General features: G+C 38.5%; 1 protein-coding gene across 1 annotated transcript; it reads right to left on the bottom strand.

Moving 5' to 3' along the window:
• Positions 1–857: 857 nt before the first annotated feature.
• LOC121380224 lies at positions 858–26,732 on the bottom strand. Its single transcript, XM_041509045.1, has 3 exons — positions 26,427–26,732; positions 25,369–25,617; positions 858–1,094 (listed from the first exon to the last, which is right to left on the bottom strand). Exons 1-3 carry the CDS (start codon positions 26,455–26,457, stop codon positions 925–927), a joined length of 450 nt encoding a protein of 149 aa, XP_041364979.1. The 5' UTR covers positions 26,458–26,732; the 3' UTR covers positions 858–924.
• Between the last annotated feature and the right edge of the window lie 41 nt (positions 26,733–26,773).

The raw sequence follows: 26,773 nt of genomic DNA, 5'->3' as shown, positions 1-26,773 counted from the left end.
ATCAAGTTAGTTGTAGCTATGAAACATTCCATAAGAAAATGAATTCCTTGGCTTGACCTTTTTATTGAATGAAACTTAACAATACCACTTTTTATCAACAGGAAAAAAGCAAACATTCAGCTTGTCTGAAAATAGATTTCGTCCAAAGCAATTCTTCTTAATTGTTTTTCACAATATTGTCTTCTTTCATTGTTTTTTCTTCTCTTTCATACACAGCATGTTTCTTACCCTTCCATGCACTCTTTCTTCTTTACATCTTCTTTTACTATTCTGTTTTGATTTTAAGTTAAATTACATCTTATACATTATCCCTATACATGTGAAATAATAATACAGTAGTAGTAATGGTAATGGTAATGTTGGTAGTGGTGATAATAATAATAATAATAATAATAATAATAATAATAATAATGATAAATATACTATTTTCTATTTCAATTTATTATTTAAATTAATTTAATTTCCTTTCCTCAATATTTCTTTCTTCTTTCTTTCTCTCCTTCGTTCTCTTTTTTTCTATTATTCTCTTTTAACCCCATGAAACTATAAACTCTTCTACATGTATCTATGTCCATTATTACTGTTCGATTAATGTGATATGTTAAACATTGTACATAAGTGAATAGTATATATATATATATATATATATATATATATATATATATATATATATATATATATATATATATAGAACCATAGTCTGGATTAATATTATTTACATCCCTGTTTGCTCTCTCTCTCTCTCTCTCTCTCTCTCTCTCTCTCTCTCTCTCTCTCTCTCTCTCTCTCTCTCTCTCTCTCTCTCTCTCTCTCTCTCTCTCTCTCTGTCTCTGTCTCTACAAAATTACCTTTGTTTGCAGAATCACGTTCTCCAACTTCCATTGCGAGTTGTCCTTCTGGAAGTAGGGTGGGTTATCATCCACATCAAGAACCTTCACCTCGATTGTGGCGTTTCATTTTGTGTGTGACGTCATTTCCAGTTTTCACTAGGCAGACGACAACGAAACGCCACCGATCTTGAGTTTCACGGTCCAGAGACTTCAAAAGTGACAGTTCAGAAGTCATGTTGTCCACTGACAATATGTCACTGCCTGCTGAAATGTTAACAGATATTTGTTAGTTCTGTTACAGTGGGTTTTGTTGTTTGTTTTGTTTTGTTTTTGTTGGGTTTGGGGGTTTTGTGGGGGGTTTGGGGTTGTTTTGTTGTTGTTGTTGTTTTTTGTTTTGGGATTTTCCTGGGGGTTTTGTTGGGGGGTGAGACTATGTGTTAGGATTCCGGGTTGGAGGCTTACTTTTAACTGAACTTAATAAATGGTATATTAATATAGTAGAACCTGCACAAAGACTGTGCAAATAGTCATTACAATGAAGGCGAAGATGAAGGCGGAAGGCGGAATATAAACGATCCCTTGCTACTAATGGAAAATGTAGCGGGTTTCCTCTCTAAGGCCTAAATGTCAAAATTACTAAATGTTTGACATCCAATAGCTGATGATTAATACATTAATGTGCTCTAGTGGTGTTGTTAAACGAAACAAACAATCATGGTATATTAATGCATTTAGATAAATTTACTTCTATAAACATCAACAATAAGTATGAGAAATCCACATTGGTTAAATATATATCTTTCCTGGGTTGTTTGGTTTTTTAGTTTTTTGGGGGTGGGGGTTTGGGCTTTTTTGGGGGGTTGTTTTGTTAGTTTTTGGGGGGATTTTTTGGGGTGGGGAGAGGTTAATGAATGAGTAAGGTTCTAACATCGTGCAGCTGCCATGTTCTATGTCGTCTGTTTCCAGGCTCAGTATCCATAAACGTACTTAAGTCAATGTATGATACTTATTTATCTACTTTAAGTATGTATTTAGGTATCATACATTAACTTAAGTACGTTTATGAATACGGAGCCTGATCTGTAGTTCGCGTCACATGTTTTGTCACATTCGATTCAGTGTGGCCCAGACCCAGATCCGGTGTGTTCTGGTCCTTAGACCTTCGACTTTCGACCGTAAATGCGCTGGGGTGTCGTTAAACATATATTCCTTTCCTAGTCATGTAATGACATTCAATGGCGAAGGCAGATGCGCCAAATCCTCAATAGGTGGCGTTACGCGACATGGTCCTACATGACACTATCAAAAACCAGGAAGTAAACGACTTTGCATCTATAACCTTTTGTAAAAGTTCTATGAATAATGTCTTGTTTGTGTTTTTAAGTTCTCAATACCACTAACGAAGGAAACAGTTTTCCAACTGACAAGATATTGTAAAAAACAAAAAGACGGATTGTTGCCATAATTGGATATAAGCACGAAAATAAGTTGAAATAAAAATATCCTGGGATATAAGATTATAAAACATGTAATTCCTACTGAATTTTTATTTTACTATTTTCTCCTGTAGACTGTGTTAGAATATAGTTTAAGTAATGGTAAAATACTAAATAATAACACGATAATATGAAATGTTTCTTTTTGCTTAAAGGCACTATCAGTTTGCATATGCTATTGTTTATATCATTTGCACATGATTTAGATCTAGCCTACGTGTGAACAATAAATACAAATTTATTTAATCAATCCTATAATTCATATTTGCATAATTAATGCAAGAATATCAAATTGTAATGTGAAGCCAATCAATATTTTATATAGGGCCAAGACATAGCCCAGTGTTAAGGCAATCACCTAATGTGCGGTGGGTTTAAGATCGATTTCCGTCAATAGGTCCATTTGGGCTATTTGTCATTCTGTCCAGTGCTCCACAACTGGTGTAACAAAGGCTGTGGTATGTACCACCCTGTCTGTGGGATGCTGCATATATAAAAGATTGCCTACTTCTAATCAGAAAGACTAGCCCATTGTGTGGCGGAACCAAGTAGAACGAACAAAATCCTCAATCCTGATTTTAATCAGCGGCTGGGCCCACATAAAGTATTTATGCCTGCCTAGATTCTAGAAACAAACAAACACAAACAAATCCATGTTCCCCCCTTCCCCTCTCCCCCTTAATACATTTTTTTAAAATGCGCGCGCGTAGCAAGAACAAAAACGAAGAAAACAAAACAACCTCCGCTAAAATCATCTTTATTGGGTGAGGGTAACTGACAATTAGTTGAGGGCGCACTGAAAAATAGTTGGGGGCGAATTGACAACCCGTTGGGGGCGAACCGGTCTTACTGGGAGCGAACTGACTGGAGGTTAATTGGTTTTGAGGCGAAACGTCTGGTACCCCACCAAAACACATTCCTTTTCGCCCCCACTTGGGTTGTGATGTGTCCTTTATTTTTTAATATCGATAAGGAAAAAAAAAAATCAAAATTAGTAAACACCCATGCATATTATTCAATGTCATCTTGACTACCTAGCATATTGGGGGAGGGGCGAACCGACAAATAGTTGGGGGCGAACTGGCTCGGAGTGGAAACGTCTGGTAACCAAACCATTGACGATATTTTTTTTTTTTAAATTCATAATAAAGTTTTATGTAATTTCACAGACATTATACTCCACAATGATTATCACTTCTGAAAAAAAAAAAATAATAATAATAATAATAATAATTTTACTCCATTTTTCAGTTGGTCCAAATTAATGTTAGTCACACAAAAAAAAACTTACAACACGTACATACCCTACCAACATATATTAGGCCTACGGTACAACAAACAAGAAATAAAATAAAAATTCGATCTGCATATCAGTTTCTAATTATTTTTAACATAATTACCCTCCCCCCCCCTTTGCTGGTTTTTGATAAGAATTCACATAGCCTTTTTAAGTAATAAAATTACATGTTAATTACTTTTCTTCTTTTTCTTCTAATGTAATTAATGCAAGTTGAATACGCCGTATTTTGATGTTATTTATTATTTTTAATTGTGTACGAAAACGACTGTCTACTCATTAACTTCACCTCGAAGCCTCATTAGGCGCGGTCTCCCCTTGAAGAAGAAAATACAGACAAAGAATCACATGGTTATTCGTGTGGATGTATTGTGTATCCAGTTCCTCGTTATTATCTCTGATAGTTTTAAAGGCCACCTGTCACGGGGATCCTATAATACCCGTAACTGAATAAAACACGATTATCCAAATATCTCTCTTAACTGTATATCTATTAGATCTCTCTGTATCGGGCAGGCTACTACCCGAGTGGCTCGGCTCTAGGAGTAATCAGAGATAAGATCTTATATAAATATATATATCTATGTAGCACGTTTAGTTCACTAGAAAACACAACAAAACACAATACACTTTAGAATCTGTATTAACACTAACGCTGACAAATTCACTTGCCGCAGTTAAGTTAATTAACAACAACGATGTATTAACAACCCAGAACTAATCACTTGACTAGTTAATCATTAGGTGTCTAGTTTACACAATATTCTAATCACTTCACCGTGATACAACACACATCCGTGTGATAATGGAGAACATTGCCAGGGGAACTTAATTAATCAAGGAATTACAACTCTATTCCTCACTGGTTAATTTTTACTTAACCCTTAAATACTCATTCAGTAACCTTGTAATACAGAATTAATACTGGTACATATCACAATAAAGACAATAACCTAAAATTTACCTAGGTCCTCTAGGATTACCAGCTAAGCTTTATCTTACCAAATACTCGTTATAAATATATTAGAACAGTGAAGCCTACAATTTACTTTGCAAGATTACCGGAGACACTGTCTAAAGAATATTGGTATAATACAGTATTAAAATAATTAAAGTCACATCAATCACATCAAGGTTATACAACAGAGCAGAAATGTATATTTAACAAGTCCGGTCTGAACTGATATAGTTCGTTCAGTGGACAGCGACCGTTCCCCTGCAGCGTTTCCAATGTTTCTCCGCGAGCTATCTAAAACCCTGGCTATTTATTCAAAACCCCAGACTGGCCCGGAGACAGTGAACAACGCCTGGAGGCAACACACGCGCCCAAAGTGGGACCTAGCGCTATGATGTGCTATTTCCACAAGCGAGCCCAACTCCCAGAGACGGTTTATTTTCTTAGATGTCCAGACTGACCGTCTGCAGTTCGCTGTGTTGAACCACGGTCGCAGGACAGAACTCCCGGAGGTATTACGTAACCAAGCTACACCTGGCCTCTGGTGTGTATTGGTAGGCAGAGCTAGCCCACGCCACAATGGACATCGCCATAGGCGAAAAGATAACAGCATGTTCCGTCACACACACACACACCTCAAAAAGGATATTTCCTCTACTCTATGATTAGGGAAATATACTACATTTAAACAAAATAAAATGTGCGTTAACCGACGCATCCGGGTATTTATAACACATAGTAATAAGGTGACTACCAGTAATCACACTGAGTCTCTGAGTCCCTGGTATACACTAGTATATATAAAAACAAAAACAGAAATGTCAACACATTATCACAACGTTCAACTTCGGGACAGGGCATCAGCGATTACATTGGATGTGCCCTTGATATGTTTAATGGTAATTGGGAATTCCTGCAGAAGAAGACTCCATCTCAAAACTCTCTGGTTGGTGGCTTTCATTCTGTGAATGAAAGTAAGCGGATTATGGTCAGTAAAGACAACCACTTGATGCAATGCCGATTTCACGTAAATCTGAAAATGTTTCAGAGCTTGTACCATGGCCAAAGCTTCCTTCTCTATAGTTGAATAGTTCACCTGGTGTTTGTCAAACGTTTTGGAGAAGAAACTTACAGGATGGTCCAGTCCATTTTTGTCTTCTTGTAACAGCACAGCTCCAGCTCCCACGTCACTGGCATCCACAGCCAGCTTGAAAGGCATTTGGTAGTCTGGTGCTGCCATCACGGGAGACGAGGAGAGCATCTGCTTGAGACGGTTGAATGACTTCTTGCATTCATCTGACCACTGGAACTTCGATTTCTTCTTTAGTGCCGCACGTTTTACAGTGTTTATCCGATAGGCATGCTGTCGAATAGGTGTAGCGTTGGGTTCCAAGCGCACATCCTGGATTAAGGTATTGGTAACCGTTGGAAAGTCCTGACAAATGGAAACATTGTCTTGTATCAACGTAGTCAGCTCTGCTCGCTGGGGGCTGTCACGGTGCTGTAGATAAGAACTCAAGTCTGCTAGAATCTGGCTGTTGGTTAATTTGATCTCTGCAGTCCTGGGGTCATCACAGGAAATTGAGTGACTCAATCTGGACAGGTAACACTGGAACTATCGGCAGTCTGTCAACATAACCTTTTGGCAAATTGATGTGACAATACCTACTTTTCCTAACCCTATCAGGAGTATTTATCACATACCCTGTCTCATTAACCCGTTTGTGCACAACATATGGCCCGAAATACCTGTTCTGCAATGAACCCCGTTTAATGGGTAGGTACAGCAGCACCTTATCCCCTGGTTTAAATTCCCGACTCCTAGCCTTCATATCAAACACTGATTTTATTTTGCTCTGAGCACAGCTCAGATGCTTCCTAGTTAGTTCGGTCGCCTGCCACAACCTATCTCTAACTCTCCCTACATAAATCAGCAGGTTTTCGGCATTATCCTTGTCTAACCAACTATCTTTTACCAATTTGAGAGGGCCACGGGCTGAATGCCTATAGACCAACTCAAATGGGGTGAATCCTAAAGATTCTTGCTTCGCATCCCGTGCTGCGAACAACACGAAAGGGATTGACTGGTCCCAGTCAGTATCATTGTCGAAACAATGGCAGCGGAGCATACTTTTCATGCTCTGGTGGAAACGTTCTATTGCGCCCTGGCTTTCAGGGTGGAATGCAGCAGAACGAATCTGTCGTATATCTAACATAGACAGTACTTGCTGGATCAACTTGCTCATGAAGTTCGTATCTCGGTCGCTTTGAATTTCACCTGGTAAACCCGTATACGTGAAGTATTTAAGCAGAGCACTAGCTACAACAGATGCAGTAACCTTCCTTAAGTGAATCGGCTCTGGAAAACGCGTAGTTAAGCACATAATTGTTAATAAGAATTGGTTGCCTGAACGCGTTTTCGGTAATGGCCCCACGACATCTATCAATACTTTTGAAAAGGCTTCCCCAACTATGGGAACCTTCTGCAGGGGATAGGGAGGAATTAGCTGATTTGGTTTCCCCACAACCTGACACGCATGGCATGACATACAATGCTTACTGACATCTGCAAACATTCCCTTCCAATAAAACTCTGAGGCAAGTTTACTATGAGTCTTATTCCGCCCTAAGTGGCCAGCAAAGACGTCCTCATGTGCTGACAATAACAATGACGGACGGTACTTAGAGGGCACCAAAATTCTACATCTTGTCACAACTTCCTCACTACCAGGCACAACCTTCTCCACACTCTTATTCATTAATACTCCCTTGTCCATATAATAACCTGACATCTGATCCTCCATCTCACCCTCAGTTAACAATGTAGTGCGAGCTGCCAACAAATTTGGATCAGCCCCCTGCTCTAGGATTAACTCTTGTCTATTACAAGGTAAGGCCCCTCTATCAAACACAACTGGTTCATTTACCCTCTGCTGGAGGTCAACAGGTTCCATCACATTTAGTTCCTCAGTTGACTTATCTACCATTTTACTGATAACCTCAGCCACTTCAATTTCATGGCTCACACACGTATCACACAAATCACAATTATCCTGTGGGTCTCGTGCTACCCTTCTGGTCATAGCCCTAGTCATTACACACGCAGGGGGGGGGGGGGGGGGGGGGGTTGATGCGAAACTTTTTAAGCAGGTGTATTTCTATTGCACCTGCTAGATCTAAAATATGGACTGCTTTTCGTTTTTGCAGGCATCTATTTCGAGCCTTGAAGATGAATTAAAGTTTGAGTCAGTCTTTTGGCGGGAGTTGAATCACTGACTTCAGCTTAACAGTCCATCGACTTACACACTGAAATGTTCTGTGTTTTTCATCAAATACGCAATCCAAATCCTGACACCACAAAGTGCAGTTCGGTTACTTCCCTGTCGCGCACAATGGCTAATAAATAACTGGTTTTATAGGGGTTTTCAAACCACTGATTATTCATAGCAGTCAGAATTCTCCGTTATTACATCTCATGTTGTGTTTTTTTGTAATTATAGTCTGACAAAGACAGAATGTAGGAAACCAAGGGCGTTGAGGTGACGGGATGTAAGCCCACTTTCAGCGCGGTCACCTGCCGTGTGGTGGGTCATGGGATCAATCGCCATCGATCGACTGGTTTTATTTGCTTGTTTGGGGGTTTGTTTGGGGTTTTATTATTATTATTATTATTATTATTATTATTTTGTTTGGGGAGTTTGGTTGTTTTTTTTCCTAACCATTACCTCACGAGTGTATTAATGGCTGTGGTATGTACTGTCCTGCCAATAGGAAAGTGCATATAAATAAACGAATATTACATATTAATTAAACTCTCCCCCCCCCCCACTTTGCTGGTTTTTGATAAGAATTCACATAGCCTTTTTAATTAATAAAATTACATATTAATTAACCTCCCCCCCCCCCCCTTTGCTGGTTTTTGATAAGTATTCACATAGCCTTTTTAAGTAATACAATTACATATTAATTAACCTCCCCCTCTTGCTGGTTTTTGATAAGAATTCACATAGCCTTTTTAAGTAATACAACTATATATTAATTACCCCCCCCCCCCCCCTTTGCTGGTTTTTGATAAGAATTCACATAGCCTTTTTAAGTAATACAATTACATATTAATGCCCCCCACCCCCCACCCCCCCCCCCTTGCTGGTTTTTGATAAGAATTCACATAGCCTTTTTAAGTAATACAATTACATATTAATTACCCTCCCCCCCCCCCCCTTGCTGGTTTTTGATAAGAATTCACATAGCCTTTTTAAGTAATAAAATTACATGTTAATTACTGTTCTTCTTTTTCTTCTAATGTGCTTCTGGATGCCCTAATCTGATCAATACCTCGGAATGGATTTAGTGGCAAGATGAGGCCAAATTTATTGACAAAGTTTGCAAAATCACAGAACATTTAAAGTTTCAACCTCGGCATACTACCATACAAACACAACTACAGTTTTAATAAACTCTCTCTTATCTATATCAACGGTTTTCGTCAGCTGATTTCAAACAGACAGTATAACACATACCACGGCCTTTGATATACTAGTCGTGGTGCACTGGCGGGAACGAGAAATAGCCCAATGGGTCCACCGACGGGGATCGATCCTAGACCGACCGTGCATCAGGCGATCGCTTTACCGCTGGGCTACGTCCCGACATGAAACAAGGCCGTAGGAAGTGGTAAGTCTGGTTAGGCTTCGGCTTCATCAGTATTTGGCCTGACTTTTAATTTAAATAGATACTGCATGGCGTCGTTCATTCTGATCAAAATATATGTCACACAGACCCGTAGGAACTGGGAGAGGGGCAAGGTAGCATGTGCCCCTCCCCCCTCCCAGTAGGTGGCGGGGTTAGCATTATCTCACAGCCTCCAAACAAGATGCAGTCAGAATGTGCCTTACTAATAATGTTGGGCTTCCTACAGCCGCGATCCCCGTCAGTGGGCCCATTGGGCCATTTCTCGTTCCAGCCTGTGCACCACGACTGATATATCAAAGGCCGTGGTATGTATTACCCTGTCTGTGGGATGGTGCATATAAAAGATTCATTGCTGCTAATCGAAAAGAGTAGCCCATGAAGTGGCGACAGCGGGTTTCCTCTCTCAATATCTGGGTGGTCCTTAACCATATGTCTGACGCCATATAACCGTAAATACAATGTGTTGAGTGCGTCATTAAATAAAACATTTCTTTCTTTTTCTTTTCCTACGGGCGTGTCATACACATCAGTGCAGTAGCAGCCACCTATTCGGTATTTAAGCGGAGACTATCGTAAATCCTCCAATACAGGTCTGCTTCGATTAAAGGTCGCATTTCGGAGAATAGCCATAAACATTTGTAGCTTTGGAAGGTTCATGACCACCCTGTATACGTGACTTCTGGGGCAATATGGAAAGGGGAAGGATTTTTTTTTTTTTTTCGGCGAGTTGAAAGGTTTCCACATAAATGGGGGTTTTAAATGTTAGGCAGCGTACATTAGAAGATGATATTACCACAAGGCTATGCTAGAAATTTTAGACAGGGTTGAAAATTAGCAGTCGCCCGGTCACCCGTGGCGACCTTTATTGGCATAGGGCGACTAAGAATTTAACAAAGGTAGTCCATTTGGTGACCATCGATTTTAGTGTATGGTACCAGTTGAAAAAGAAACACACTCATACTGAATCGAATATGACAACACATTTCAGATCTGGCAGCAGAAGACATAAAACATGTTCTATATTATGACAGCGCCAACATAATGAATACAGATACAATTCATATAAAAATATATTAATTTATTAAGTTTTAAACCCATACCGTCTCAAATAACATTTTATTGGGGGTAAAAGTGCAGTGTAAATTAAAACAAAAATTCTTTACAAATGACCACCAAACTGCATAGGTTAACTCTTTTTTCTGATACATGTTTTAAGGCAATTGATGGAACATCCATCGTAATCTTATTGACACAACCGTAATGCATGATCAGCGCCGTATCTTTGCACAGAGCGCATTTGGCAAAATAGTTAATATTTCCATGGATCTCTATTTAGTGCCTAGTCTATAGAAGAACAGCCACTCCCGTGGAAATCATTTGCTGGGGATTTCACCCTTCTTGCATCGCCACAAAATGTATTCCATTCCTCTTGCATCGTCACAAAGAGGACTGCCACTACCAGACTAATTTACTAAAGCACGCGCCGTTGTACCTTAGTCTCTTTGTACTGCATTGCCTTTTACCCTGTATTAAAAATGAGATTCAATATGTATAATTTAGTAGTACTTTGTAACGAAACATGTTTATTTCTACTGGATTTCTTTTTCAATTTGTTTTTATTTGAGTTGGCATGGGTTTAAAAGTTAATAACATTTTTAAAATGAATTTTAACTTTATTCATTATGAAGTTAAATGACAATTCTTCGGTTTTCTTTCACACAAACTAACTATATACTGTGAGCACATGGTTATTATTCAACCAAAAACCACTCTAGATTTGATTTTGGCCATGCATTTAAATTCCAGTGTGATAATTGGAGGCCTAGTTGAATTTGAGAAGGGCCAGTACAATTTTACTTCAACTGGCCCTGCTGGCGACCATGGTTTTCATGTTAATGTTCAACCCTGTTTAGACAGAAAATAAATAGAAGCCTACCTTGGCCATTGGATAGAGGTATCAGATAGTTGTCCAAAAAATTAGAAATCTGGGCGTCTATTCAAGGATTTACGGTAATACAGCTTTCGAGTGATGTATTATAACCTTGGAACTATCAAATGGTACAGAAATTTCGAAAATCAAAGAATGATTGCATATAGCTGTCTTTCTGAAATATCCACATGACAGAAACGATAGTTTTTTTAACCGTGTAACCAAATCGTAATAGCACGTAACTAACTCCTGTTAATGTTCGTTAGAGCCGATCAATTCTAGTTATGTCTAGAACATTCTTATCAGTTGGGCGACAGCTATACTGCATGACACAACACGGACACATCCGTTTATGGCAACCACCTTCTGTCTGGTATACTGCATGACACAATAAACTGCACAGACGTCTATGGCATTAGCGTTTTTACTAAAGATGTGCATGTATTTTGGCAGGACGAAATAACAATGATGCAGTGTACATTAATATTTATTGTAACAACTTCCGGTTTTAAAATACACAGCACGACACTGCAGAGGATGCAGACATGTATGGCAATAATGACCCGTTTCAGGATACAGAACACGATACGATTAACAGGATTATCCTTTATTGCAATAACTATCGGTCTGAAGGTATACTGCGTGGCACAATAAACGGCACAAATGCTTACAGGTAGAACTAAACCAAATAACTTCCAAGTGGTTCAAAATTCGAGGTGCACCCATCTTTTTATAGAGCAGTTAATATCAAAAGTCCTGTCGAACAAAAACAACACTCTGGGCAAAAAATTTATGCAATTTATTTATTAGATGTATTTCATCTAGTACCACTGTGTCAAGTAGCCTTGTGCTTGAAACATGTATGGGGTACCTGCAAAAAAAAGTACTAAAAGGTTGTGCGGAACTAGGGTAGTCATAGACGCTACCCTTATCTCTGAAATGAGCAGCTTGGCCCCTTATTTTTCTGATTCACTTAAAGGGTGAGGGGTGGTAGTATTTATATCCGTGGTGTTTATGTCGATTTGATACGCTGCAGGTAGGAGTTTTAGCCACGTGTTAATATTGTTATGTATGGGATTTGATTTGGTGGTATACACCATATAGGACTAATATCTCGTATAGGATATAATGCACGATAGTTTAAACATTACATACCATTATAACAGTAATATCTCACCTGTGGGTATAATGTACGACACAACAAATGGCGTATATATCCATATATTTCTTGTTCCACTTTTTATATAATGTGGAATCTATGTATTTTAGTTTTCGATAAATTATAACTCGGTGTTTTTAAAAAGTTTTATTCAGTTTAAAACCACGTTATTTTGGTGTGTCAAAGTTTGTTTTATTTAACGACACCACTAAAGCATATTGATTATTAATCATCGACTATTGGATAGCAAACATTTGGTGATTTTTACACATAGTGTTAAAAAGGAAACCCGCTATATTGTTCCACATATTGCATGGGATCTTTTATATGCACCATCCCATAGACAGGATAGTACGCCGCCTTTCAAATACTAGTTGTGGTGCACTGGCTGGAACGGAAAATAAACAGAACAGATGCTCACAGTCCTATTAATAACTCAATTAGGGTTTGGTGTACTACAGTTCAATCATTATGTAACATATAACAGTAATATCTCGCCTGGGGATATAATGTACGACACAACAAATGGCATATATTTCTTGTTCCATTTTTTTATATAATGTGGAAAGCATGTATTTTTGTTTTCCCTGATAAATTATAACTCAATGTTTTTAAAAAGCGTTATTCAGTTCAAAACCACGCTATTTCGGCGTGCCATGCCGAATGCCGTGTGCTATACTTCAGAAATGATGGACGTTTTGCTGTGTGGTTTTGGGTGTCGTCTTTATGTAGTAAATAACTCGGACCATATTGATTCTGGTGTCACTTCACGCAGCATCTTACATGATCTGCAAATGAACAATTAACGCCATTACAGCAACTATTAAGACGAATCGGCACTCACAAGTTCGGTTACTGACAAGAGAGCGCTTCAGAAAGGATTCCTAATGTCAAATGCTTTTTATGGCATTTCTTTAAAGTTGGGGAACTAAAAACGTTACACACCCGTTGATAACATCATGCGTTCTTTATGATATCGTATGGCAAAAATACGCATATGTGTATAATCCATTTAAATACATACGATTAGCTGTTTCTAGGTGATGACTCTGTCACCACAGCCATACAATCAAATGAAGAAAACACGATCGAAATTGGTTGCTGCGTTATGTTAAACATAACCTGAAATAGATTGTTCTGTGACGCATATCTAAGAAATAGAATACATAAGATACCATTTATTTTGCAACTCGTTGTTTAAAATGTATCTCTTATACTCGTTTCATACGTTTTAAAAACAACTCTTAAGATTAATAGCATCTAACGACCAATCAGTTTATATTCGCTGTGATCACTCTGTAGACCCCGTCAGTATTCCTGCTTTAGCCGATCCTCTACGATTGGTACATAGAAAGCTGTGGTATGTCTTGTCCTGTCTTTAAGAAGTGCAGATAAAATATCCTTGCTGTCATTCGTAACAGTAACCTATGAGGTGGCACTGGGTTTCATCTCCGACGATCTAGAAAGTATCGTAATAGCCATGTCAGACAGCAAGTAACAGCAGTTTCAAATGTTAGAGAAACATACCTTGTCTTTACCTCAATGGACAAAATATGTGGGGTTTTAACCACTTTCCAAACAGTGCTCCATGACTGACATATCAAAGGCTGTAAAATGATTCTCGCTGCCAGTCGATAAGAAAGGAAAATGTTTAACGACACCTCAGCACATGATGTTATTTCCACTAGAGCGGTACAGTGGTGTAGGGAGGGGGGAATGGGGGTCATGTCCACCCACTCCCAATCAAACCTTTAAAAAAAAACTGTCTTAAATTGTATAAAATCAAACATACATACATACATCCTTTTTATGGATGCCTCAATAGCTCAGAGCGCATCGTGGTTGGTCTTGCAATTTGCGGGCGATTCGGTGCCACAGGTTCGAGTACAAGCAATAGCATGGGACAATTTGTGAAGCCAGAAAGGATTTAATTATCCCCTGCGCCAGTGCGTTAATATCTATGTATGTAACAGTCAACCTCGACATACATACATACATACACACATACACACATACAGACATACATACATATACACATACACACATACAGACAGACATACAGACATACACACATACACACATACACACATACACACACACATACATACAGACATACACACATACACACATACATACACACATACATACACACATACATACATACATACATACATACATACATACAGGTTCGAATCCCAGCAACGGCATGGGACAATTTGTGAGGCCAGAAAGGATTTAATTATCCCCTGCGCCAGTGCGTTAATATCTATGTATGTAATAGTCAACCTCGACATACATACAATATATAGATATTCATACATCAATACATACATACATACATACATACATACACACACAGACACATACACACATACATACATACATACATACATACATACATACATACACACATACATACATGCTGTACATAAATCACGTAATATAAATATCTGTATACAGAGGTTAAAAAGTAAAGCATCCGGCCAAAAGGCCTATGAGACACTCCAAACATTTAAAATTCTAACATGTTAAAACGTAAAGCATCCGGCCAAAAGGCCTATGAGACACTCCAAACATTTAAAATTCTAACATGTTAAAAAGTACAGCATCCGGCCAAAAGGCCTATGAGACACTCCAAACATTTAAAATTCTAAACTATTTAAAAGCATTGTGCTAACGTGTAAGTAAAAGATAATTTAATTTGTGTTTGTTATAAAATGTAATACGGATGTTAACTTTTAATTGGGGTATTCAATAAAAGCAGACAGAGACGCAACAAGACAAGTATAGTTCATATTGCATGGCATTAACGTTGATGATGAAGCTGCAAATAAATTAGAAGGTAAACTATCTAAGCAGGAGTTAGTATCGACGTGAAACAAAACGAAGAACAATCAAAGTCCTGGGCCCCGTTCCACGAAGCGATCTTAGCCCTAAGATTACTTTAAGTGCATAGCTACCTTATGTACTTAAGGTGATCTTAGCACTAGGATCGCTTCGTGGCACGGGGCCCTGGTCTAGATTGGTTCAAGATTGAATAACAGCAGACGGGGGGTTGGGGGGGGGGGGAGGTGTATATATTCAGATCTCGGCCTTTGGCAGGTCGACCGAGGGCGATCGGCATCCCGGACAAGTACTGAGCTACATACTGCCCCCTTGATGAAGATAAAGTTTGTTTTGTTTAACGACAACACTAGAGCACATCGATTTTATTAATCATCTGCTATTGGATGCCAAACATTTGGAACTTTTGACATGTAGTCTTATAATAGCAAGGGATCTTTTATATGCACCATCCCACGGCCTTTGATATACCAGTCGTAGAACACTGGGTGGAATGAGAAATAGTCCAATAGGCCTACCGACGGGGCATTGATGAATATATACACATGGGAAAATGTTAAGCATTCCCTGAAAGATGACAAGTCTTACTCCAGACTTATTTTTTAGAGAATCAACCACAGTGGTTCATATATTACTACGCAGCCCCTTGGCCGAGGAAGGTCAAATTGGAGAGGCCACACCACACGTCCAAGCTTTGCAGACGCCATTGGTAGGGAATTGGTAAACTGCATATAGATCTTATTGTGTTGTATTTGATGAACGGAGGAAACTGCAAGTGGGCTGTGAATTGTATTATGGAGGGAATGTATTTTGAATAGATGTGTAATAGAAAATGTATACATGACGAAGCAAGATGGCAAAACTTGTGAGGTGTGTGTGTGGGGGGGGGGGGGGGGGGTAGATGAAGAAAGTTAATCACTGTCGCACAACCGCGAATGTAATTGATAAAAATCATTTTGCTTCTAACACGAACTGATATCAATAGCTAAGACATGAATGTTGTCTAGCCATATGTTAAAAACGCATTATAAGTCACATTAACTGCAGTGTAGATATAAATTCTGCGCAATCGCTGCCTACCAAACGATAGTAAAAGATTTCCGCTCTAATACAACAACAATCCTATGTTTGACGTCAAATACCTTTACATCGATCATTACATATGAATCACTAATACACACACTACAAGAAAAAACCTGGCAGTACCCACCTCAGATGGTAGCACTAAACCAAATAATTTCCGGCTGGGTCAAAGTTCGAGGCGCACCGAACTTTTGAAAGAGAAGTTAACACCACAAGTCCTGTGATTGGTTATAAATGTGAGTGTGTTGGTTGTAAAAAAAATTTAGTTTTATCTGGGCTAAAACAAAACAATGTATGCAATTTTATTTCATCTACCACTGTATTCAAAGTACTCATATTTTGTGCAAAACTAGGGGTGCCATGAAAGGTACCATTTTCTCCAGTTAATACTTTGAGTTAGGGGTTGTAGTACTGATATTTATGGGTCATAGTTTGGTTGATATATTCCATATAGTGTTTAAAAACACAAACGTTAACATGGTCGCCTATGGATTTTATTTGGTATAGTCATACCAGCTATCTGGTTTCCTATCAAGGATTAATGGTTAGTGAGAGAGATGTTGGTGTAATGGTCTTACACCTACCCACCGAGTCTAAGCTCTAAGTAGGCGCTGGTGCCAGGATGCGAACTGGGACCTATCAGCCTTACGTTCGATGTGCTAAACACTACGCCAGTGAGATCGTGAAATGTGTTAATGCGAAATGAAACATCTGCGATTACAACCAGTACCTGTAACCGAGTCAATAGATCTCCCTCGATAAAAGGATTTAGGTGGAAGTGCCCTGTAATTGGGTTTGCCGATAGGAAAAGAAGGCAAGTCAATCGACATGAATTAATATCCATGTATTCTCGTCTGACATTTTCTGTTTTATGTCTCAGAAATAGGAGGGCCGAAATTACGAAAGAAAGAAAGAAAGAAAGAAAGAAATGTTTTATTTAACGACGCACTCAACACATTTTATTTACGGTTATATGGTTTTAGACATATGGTTAAGGACCACACAGATTTTGAGAGGAAACCCGCTGTTGCCACTACATGGGATACTCTTTCTGATTAGCAGCAAGGGATCTTTTATTTGCGCTTCCCACAGGCAGGATAGCACAAACCATGGCCTTTGTTGAACCAGTTATGGATCACTGGTGCAAGTGGTTTACACCTACCCATTGAGCCTTGCGGAGCGCTTACTCGGGTTTGGAGTCGATATCTGGATTAAAAATCATATGCCTCGACTGGGATCCGAACCCAGTACCTACCAGCATGTAGACCGATGGCTTAACCACGACGCCACCGAGGCCGGTAAATTACGAAAGAAGACCCGTGAACATACCATTTTAATTTAAATACGTTTGAGTCTTAAACGCGGACGAAATAGTTGAAGTTAAAGTTAGTTTGTTTTGTTTAACGACATCACTAGGACATCAATAGGACACACTGATTTATTAATCATTGGCTACTGGATGGATGTCAAACATTTTGGTAATTCTGATATATAATCTTTGAGATGAAACTTCACTAGCGGCAAGGGATCTTTTATATTCACCATCTCACAGACAGGATAGCACATGCCACGGTATTTGATATACATGTACCAGATGTGGAGCACTAACTGGAATGATTGCCCACCGATTGGAATCAATCTTAGACTAGCCACACATCAGGTCAGCGTTTTACCACTGGGCTACGCACCCTCCACCCCCACTCCTCGTGTCACAACCAGTGATCCACGACTGGTATATTAAATGCCGTGGTATGTGTTGTCCTGTTTGTGGGTAAAATGCATATAAAAGATTTCTTGCTGATAATAAAAAAATAGGTAGCTGTTTTCCTCTGCCTATGTATCACAATTACTAAACATTTTTACACCGAATGGCAAATGATTAATCACTCACTGTACTCTAGTGGTGTCCTTAAACAAAACAAACTTTAACTTTTGTAAACTGTGCCTTAACTGTTTATTTTAAGTAATAAGTTTCAATCAGTCAATCAATCAACTGAAGGTCCAAGCACGCCTGTCTTAGGCACATTCTTCGATTTTTCCGGCGGATGTGTCCAAGGCCGGAGGGGGCGGGGGGGGGGGGGGGGGGGAGGTTGAGGTATTGGAGTTATGGAATTTACAATTTTAATTAGGAATATTTTTTTTACTTTTATTATAATAAGCTTAAAACCAAACCCAAAATATAATTTGCTTGCGTCAGAACTAAATATGTAACAAATTGCAAATAGATCGGGCTGCCAAAACGATCACAGTAATGGAACCATATATCTATAATATATAAAGCGACAAGTCACATAAGCACTAGCTCATTTTGTAGCTAATAATTACGTGTTAAACTATAGCAGCTGGCGCATTGTAGAACACGTAGGAAGGAAACAATTTACTGTCAAGGTTCTTTCGTAAACACTTATTAACTGGCAGAACAAACTCACCACTTAGTAAGAGTAGGTGTGAGATTTACCTCAGTCGGTTTGGCGCTCACCTGAGGTGCTTGCATCGCAGGATCAAACCATCCCGGTGGATCCATTCAACTGATTGTATTTTTTTTGTCTCGTTCCAACCAGTGCAACTGGTCAAAGGCCGTGGTATGTGCTTACACGTCTGTGGTGAAAGTGCATATAAAAGATCCCTTGCTGCTGATGGGAAGATGTAGCGGGTTTCCTCTGACGACTACGAGTCAGAATTACCAAATGTTTGACATTCAATAGCCGATAATTAATTAATCAATGTGCTCTAGTAGTGTCGTTAAACAAACTTTAATAAGAGTACGCTTTATTAGCAGTACTACCGGATATGGAAAATATACTTTTTGTTAGAAAGAATAACACATTCTTAAAGGAAAGGAAACGACTATTTGTTTAAAGACATCATCACATTTTAAACCTACGACTATTTGTTTAAAGACATGTCATCACATTTTAAATCTACGACTATTTGTTTAAAGACATATCATCACATTTTAAACCTACGACTATTTGTTTAAAGACATATCATCACATTTTAAACCTACGACTATTTGTTTAAAGACATCATCACATTTTAAACCTACGATTATTTGTTTAAAGACATATCATTACATTTTAAATCTACGACTATTTGTTTAAAGACATCATCACATTTTAAACTACGACTATTTCTTTAAAGACATGTCATCACATTTTAAACCTACGACTATTTGTTTAAAGACATATCATCACATTTTAAACCTACGATTATTTGTTTAAAGACATATCATCACATTTTAAACATCTTAACATGATCAATCAGGGTGGGAGATCCAGACAAGACTTATATTAATCAGGGTGGGAGATCCAGACATTGCTCAATCAGGGTGGGTGATCTAGACATTGCTCAATCAGGGTGGGAGATCCAGACATTTTTCAATCAGGGTGGGAGATCCAGACATTGCTCAATCAGGGTGGGAGATCCAGACAAGGTTCAATCAGGGTGGGAGATCCAGACAAGGCTTATATTAATCATGGTGGGAGATCCAGACATTGCTCAGTCAGGGTGGGAGATCCAGACAAGGCTCAATCAAAGTGGGAGATCCAGACATTGCTTAACCAGGGTGGGAGATCCAGACAAGGCTCAATCAAGGTGGGAGATCAAGACATTGCTCAATCAGGGTAGGAGATCCAGACAAGGCTCAATTAAGGTGGAAGATCCAGACATTGCTCAATCAGGGTGGGAGATCCAGACAAGGCTCAATTAAGGTTGGAGATCCAGACATTGCTCAATGAGGGTGGGAGATCCAGACAAGGCTCAATTAAGGTGGGATATCCAGACATTGCTCAATCAGGGTGGGAGATCCAGACAAGGCTCAATTAAGGTGGGATATCCAGACATTGCTCAGTGAGGGTGGGAGATCCAGACAAGGCTCAATCAAAGTGGGAGATCCGGACAAGACTCAACCAGTGTGGGAGATCCAGACTTAGCTCAATCAGGGTGGGAGAACCAATGCAGTAAGATCCTGATCATGTACCGGAAGTACGTCCATGGTGATTCCCGACAGGATAAACGTCGAGTACTTATCGACCGGAGACAGATGGTGACTCTTTCTGGTCAGGCCGGAGGGTATGTCATCCGCGGCCACCCACTAGGGATGTTCACAGGGATATTAGTTACCATACGACAGTAGGGAGTTTTCAGGTTCTCTACTCCAATACTACCCGCTGATCTTCAGATAGCTCTGCAAGTGGAAACAGTACCTCCAGTATTTCACCGCAGGATAGAGTATACCAGAACCTTTGCAGAGCCCCTGTGGATCGCCCTAACGGCCTTAACTAGGCCGCATGAGGACTTATAGATCGGATTTTAAAGTTTTAGACCTTCGTTCACAATTTACGTCAAAATTACTTATTTGTTCTACATTATTTTAAAATAGTCTGATCCTCTCTTCCTTCTGTCATCTATATTTGGATTGTCAGAGAGTATGTCCTGAAGACATATGTGGCTGTCTGAACCTTAGTGGGATATACGCACGTTAATACCGCATCTCGTATCCCCATACAAAGCTAAATCTAGAGGTCTTTATTCATTTAACTTTATATCATAAACAGAACCAGATCCGATTATATGGATAGTTCTATTAGTTTAACTCATCAACACGACGGTATGTTTGGACGACAGTAGTTCTCCGTAAATCAAAGAATATACTTGAAATGATTGGAACTTGAACTGGACGTAAACGTCCCTGGACATCAATTGAATAACCTCTATCTAATCTTTCAAACAAGGTTACCCTAACGTTTTTAAGACTGGGATTAAATGAGAGAGCACACCGTCAAACATGAGCCAGAATTGATTTCTGTGCCCTTGGTAACAATGAGAAGTCGACAATAGGCCGAACCTCTAGCCTTGTCCCCGCTAACGGCTCCGTTGCTAGTCAGAAAGAAACTCGTGTTAGATTTAATTGAGACATAGCCAGTGGTAATCTGTCAAACCCGCAGTCTATAAGTTTTTCATTGTGTCGCTGTTATTGTTTGACCCTGGCAAACATTAGGGACGGCAGAGATCGTCTTTGGGAAGAGAAATAACGCGAGTTGCGGTGAGCGGTGCCATTGGCCTTTCAGAGTCCCGTGCGTTCTTCAATCAGACAAATATTGATTGTCCCTTTCTGGAAGAAATTATGAGATAACGTGGACGAAAAAAGGATCATAATTACTCCAATCATTTTAATCCGACCACAGTGTTGAGCACGGTGCCTTCGGTGGAGTTGCGATCAGCGTTATGATACGAAAATGAGGCCAGTTTTACGATAATCACGAAAAGCCCGCAGGCTTTCACACTTAAATTACTGAAGAGTTTCCTCTTTTAACTTACTGTCAAACTCCAAATGTCTTTTATTGAAACAGAAAATCCACTTAGATATTTATGAATAACTTCACAATGACGTACATGGCTCTTCGTATCTATTTTTCATTTAACTTTAAATTGTTCGTGTTTATGTTCAATTAATGTTGAAGCGCACTGCCGAGAACATCATGGGTTAATGGTTAGTGCTTCGTGAGTCCCCTGCGCGTGCTGTAACCTCATCGTGGTGCAGGGGTGTAACATTTTCTTTGAGAATGGCCAATACAGCACAAAATTGAAGTTTTGAGTAAAATTCAGTATCTATCTGTGATGTTTGTGTTTTTGCACAGTTCTTTACACTGGGTTTTTTTAAATCTTGAATTTTTATATTGATGTTGCTGGGGTGTCGTTAAACATTCAATCATTCATTCATTCATTCATTCATTCATGCTTCGTGAGAAGGAAGTCGGCGTAATGGTCGTTGCACCATACTATTCGTTTGGTAACAGAAGAGAAAATATAGTACATACCAAGTTAAGACCCAGGTGTAGTGATTTAAAAGCAGACTTATATCGAGTTGATCTTTGCACCGATTCTTCGTGTAGTTGTGGATATAATTTCGAAAACAATTATCTTTTTTTTCTGTGAAAATATTTTATATGAAAGGCAATTCATCTGGAATTCATTGCAAAGATTTCAGCCAATAGATTTACAACTGGTTTTAAATGGTAAAAGTGTTCTAAGTGAAGAAGACAATAAAGAAATATTGTTTCATGTACATAAGTATATAAATGAAACAAAACGTAATAAAGTATGGATTTTTAAAATTATTACTATTTGTTTATTTTATTGCTATTATTATGTTTGTTTCCATTACGTAATCATTGCGATGCCTTGTTTGTGTTTTGTGTTTTCCTTTAGCAAATCGGCTGTCTAATAGTGATTATCGAACACAGAAAACTTTATTGCGTCTTTTTTCTGTTTCCTGTATTCTCTCTTTCTTTCTCTTTTTCAGTAATACGTATTTCTGTTCGTATTTAAATTGCAAAAATAACATGTATGTATTATGAAGAAGGCCTAGTAAGTTGTGTAACTTGTTTCTGATCCATTTGTTATTTAAAAAGCAATAAAATATGTTTCGATCAATGGTCGTATATCACTATGGACGAGATCCGGCTCGAGAAGCAAACCCACAGTCCACTACTCTTAAAGGTGTCGTCTCTAAGCTGCATAATGATTTTTAATATATGTTTACTCAAGAAGGTTAAACTACGTAATTACGGATAATGGTTGCTAAGGCATATTAATCTTAATTAGTAAAACCACAGGAATAATTACCAAGATAATTTCCTGTTTGAAATCAGGGCCGTACCAAGCAGGGTGGGTGGGTGGGTGGGTGAGAGGAAGGGGCAAGGACCACCAGAAATATATTAAAATGTGTCCTTTTTGTATAAATGTGTCTTTTTTATCAAATGGGGACGGGACGTAACCCAGTGGTAAAAAGCTAGCCTGATGCACTGTCGCTCTAGGATCGATCCCCGTCGTTGGGCCCATTGGGCAATTTATCGTTCCAGCCAATACTCCACAACTGGTGTAACAAAGGTCGTGGTATGTACTATCCTCTCTGTGGGATGGTGCATATAAAAGATCCCATGCTGCTAATCGAAAAGAGTAGCTCATGAAATGGCAACAGCGGGTTTCCTCTCTCAATATCTGTGTGATCCATAACCATATGTCCGACGCTATATAACCGAAATAAACTGTGTTGAGTGCGTCGTTAAATAAAACATTTCCTTCCTTCCTGAGGAAGATGGTGTGTTATTTTGTAATGCAATCCTTGAATCCGTTTCCATTATCGGTTCAAGCCTAGCGGTCTTATCAACTTCTATTGCCGCCTTTTTCATTGGGTAAAATTACTATCATTTTAAGAATTTAACAAATTAGGTATTTAGGGAACAAGTTACAGTAAAACAGAAAAACCACCCTCCCACCCATTATATAAAGGTGTTAGCTTTTAAAGATATTACTGCTGTGTGTATTTTCTTTTTCAGGGGTGCAGTCGCAAACTAAGGACCTGCCCAGATTGAAAACTCGGGAGAAAGATGTTTATGACTTACCAGAAGTAATGTAGCTGAATGCCAAGTGCGGTCCATTAGAATCTATTATGGTTACATTGCTAAAAATATAAGCTTCAAGTTTTCTCTTGTTTTTAGGACATATTGAAATATTTGATTGGTTTGTATGTTTATACCACAGTCTAGTTATGAACAGAAAATAATGGCACCATATGTGACAAAATCTAGTAATGGACATTTGGACTGTTTCTAACCCAGCTGGAATTTGGGGACTGGCAAGGAAGTGTTAACTGTTCACGTGTGACGTAGCCAGTGGGGTACAAGTCATGGGCGTAAGAAGGTGCCAATACGTGGGGGAGAGCACACACACACATATACGTACATACGTACGTACGTAATACACACATACATACACACGCATACACGCATATATAAGCTGCAGTTTTAATAGTGTGATAAGTAACCATATGAATGAATGAATGAATAAATTAATGTTTCGTAACACCCCAGCACAAGAATAAACTGTTGAGACGGTTTCAAACAAAGGTAAGTACATGAATATGATTAGTGACATGTAAACATACCTTCAGTCAGTGATTACCATCATTGAAGTTCGTAGTTACAATTCTGTACTAATGAGTACAATCGATCTTTCAAACCCACAGGCACACACCAACTTCTCCATTGCAAGTCTTTTCACCCACGCCACATCTTTATAGGCATTGTTAAATCTCAAATTATTAGATTTGACAGACATTCAAGTAACAAACTGAATTTCAATAAGGCTTGTTCACTTTTATTTCGTGCTTTAAAACCTTGGGGATATTCAAAATGGTTTTTAAGAAAAATTAAATCTGAAACTGTTCGAGATTTAGAAAATCCCCTTAGGGCAACTGAAGAATAAACCATACAAACTTCAGCATAACCAATCACCTCAAATAAGCACTGGCTCCTCTGCTACTTGTGACAAAACCAGGTGTAGACTTCACAACTTACTTAAAACGCAGTCGACTTTCAAATATCAACAGACCAAAATTGAATACAAATTCGGACAGACATGGACTGTAATTCAAACATTTTAGTATATCTAATCACCTGTAATATATGTAAAAAAAAAAAAAAAAAAAAAAAAAAACCCTATGTAGGACAAACACAAAGCCAACTGAGAATTAGAGCAGTTTGTCAAAAGTATGATATTCGGCTTGAAGTTGACACCCCTGTCGCCAATCACGTCAATCTACCTGAATATGATTAGTGACATGTAAACTTACCTTCAGTCAGTGATTACCATCATTGAAGTTCGTAGTTACTATTCTGTACTAATGAGTACAATCGATTAATGACATTCACTGAGAATAGGAATTTATTCTGATGGAGACAATCACAACATTCATACTGTCGGAGAAGTGTTATCGTCGTCGACATCATTATCATCATGACAAATTCAGACAAATCATTCTCTCTCTCTCTCTCTCTCTCTCTCTCTCTCTCTCTCTCTCTCTCTCTCTCTCTCTCTCTCTCTCTCTCTCTCTCTCTCCTTTTTCTTTCTGTTTTCCGTGTTGTTTTGTTTTTGTTTTGGATTGGGGGTTTTGTTGTTGTTTTGTTGTTGTTTTTGTTACAAGTACTTTGCTGTGTTCTGTTTTTTGTTTCTATAATTTGTAATAAAACTTATTCATAATTTTATTATGTATTAATATTTTAAAACGTGACAAGAGTACCTGCAATAACTGTGTATGTTGTTTCCACAGTTTCTTGGTTTCTCTCATGAAGGGTTCCAAAGATCAGGGGAACGCGGTTATTCTCAGCAACCCGGAAGGTGAGATCGTCCGCTCCCCAACACAAGTCGTGAAAATTCGGTTTATTTCGGTGTTCTGTCCTTACGTCATTTATAAACAGCGTCACGTGTGCTGTTGCTGTTCGCACATTTTCACTAGTCAAGGAACATCTGGTTTTGGCCTGTATTATCCCTGCAGATAAAAAAAGTAAGCATTAAAGTGTTAATACACGAATGCATTCAGTATATAAGTTTACGATTTACATTGCATCGTTGTAGAATATTCCAAGACAAATTTCAAAATATGGAATTATTTCGTGTTCTTACACACCAGTTTGTTAGGACATCATTCCTTATTTATAATAACAAATTTAAAGACATACGATTGTTGAAGTGATGACCTGATTGTCAGAGCAATATTGTCCAATGAAATAAGCACGACCCAACATTAATTGCCATGTGATGTATAAGTTAAGCTGTATCATGTATAAGTTAACTGTAAACACAAGCGCTATAAATACGATTCAGTTAGAAAAGACATTTAAATTAATTTTAAACCTAATTATTGAGGATATGTATGTAACATGTAACTCGTTGCTTAGAAACGTATCCAACTTGCTTTAGCTGGTTATACATGTTTAATTAACCCGTTGTAAGATAAATGTTATCTATAACGGCCACATATTCAGTAGTACTCTCTATCCACTACATTATATCAAAAATTCTTTGGAAGATATTACTTTTAAAGGCAATGTCTCATTACATTTTATCTACTTTAAAATTACCTCGTCAAATATTGCCTCAAAATAAATACATTTAATTTGTCCGGAAATTATTCGATCAGTTATATAGTTTTCTTGATGGTGATATTTTGAAGAGGAATGTATACGTAAACATGGTGTATATTTCATGCTACATAGTGTGGTCCTGCTTTTAGTACTTTTAGTACACCAATTCTTTGTGTAACACTGCCTTTAACATACGTCACTGTTCGGTCTGTACCTGAGTGTATTCCAAGCATTTGATGAGACATGTTGCGTAAGTGGATCACTCCTGTTTTGTCTATTTCGAATACAGGCCCGACGTCTGCGGACTGGTTACCGGAAGTGACGTTGTCATCGCTTAAAGCGGGTCGAGCGCTGATTGTGTATTTGACATGTGGAACTTGACATGGGTCCTCTGGGCCGACTAAAACGTAGACTTTGCCAACAAAACTAGTACTCGAGTTCTGAGAGATCCGAAACCTGTAGGATGACTTTGAGAAATACAGTCCCGCCGTAACTGCAAACAGAGGGAAAATTAATGCATTTATTTCATTATAATTCTATTTTATAATTACTGTTTTGTTC

The sequence above is a fragment of the Gigantopelta aegis genome, chromosome 8 (assembly GCF_016097555.1).
Source record: "Gigantopelta aegis isolate Gae_Host chromosome 8, Gae_host_genome, whole genome shotgun sequence".
Lineage (NCBI taxonomy): Eukaryota > Metazoa > Mollusca > Gastropoda > Neomphalida > Peltospiridae > Gigantopelta > Gigantopelta aegis.
This window is presented reverse-complemented; position numbering and strand designations above follow the sequence as displayed.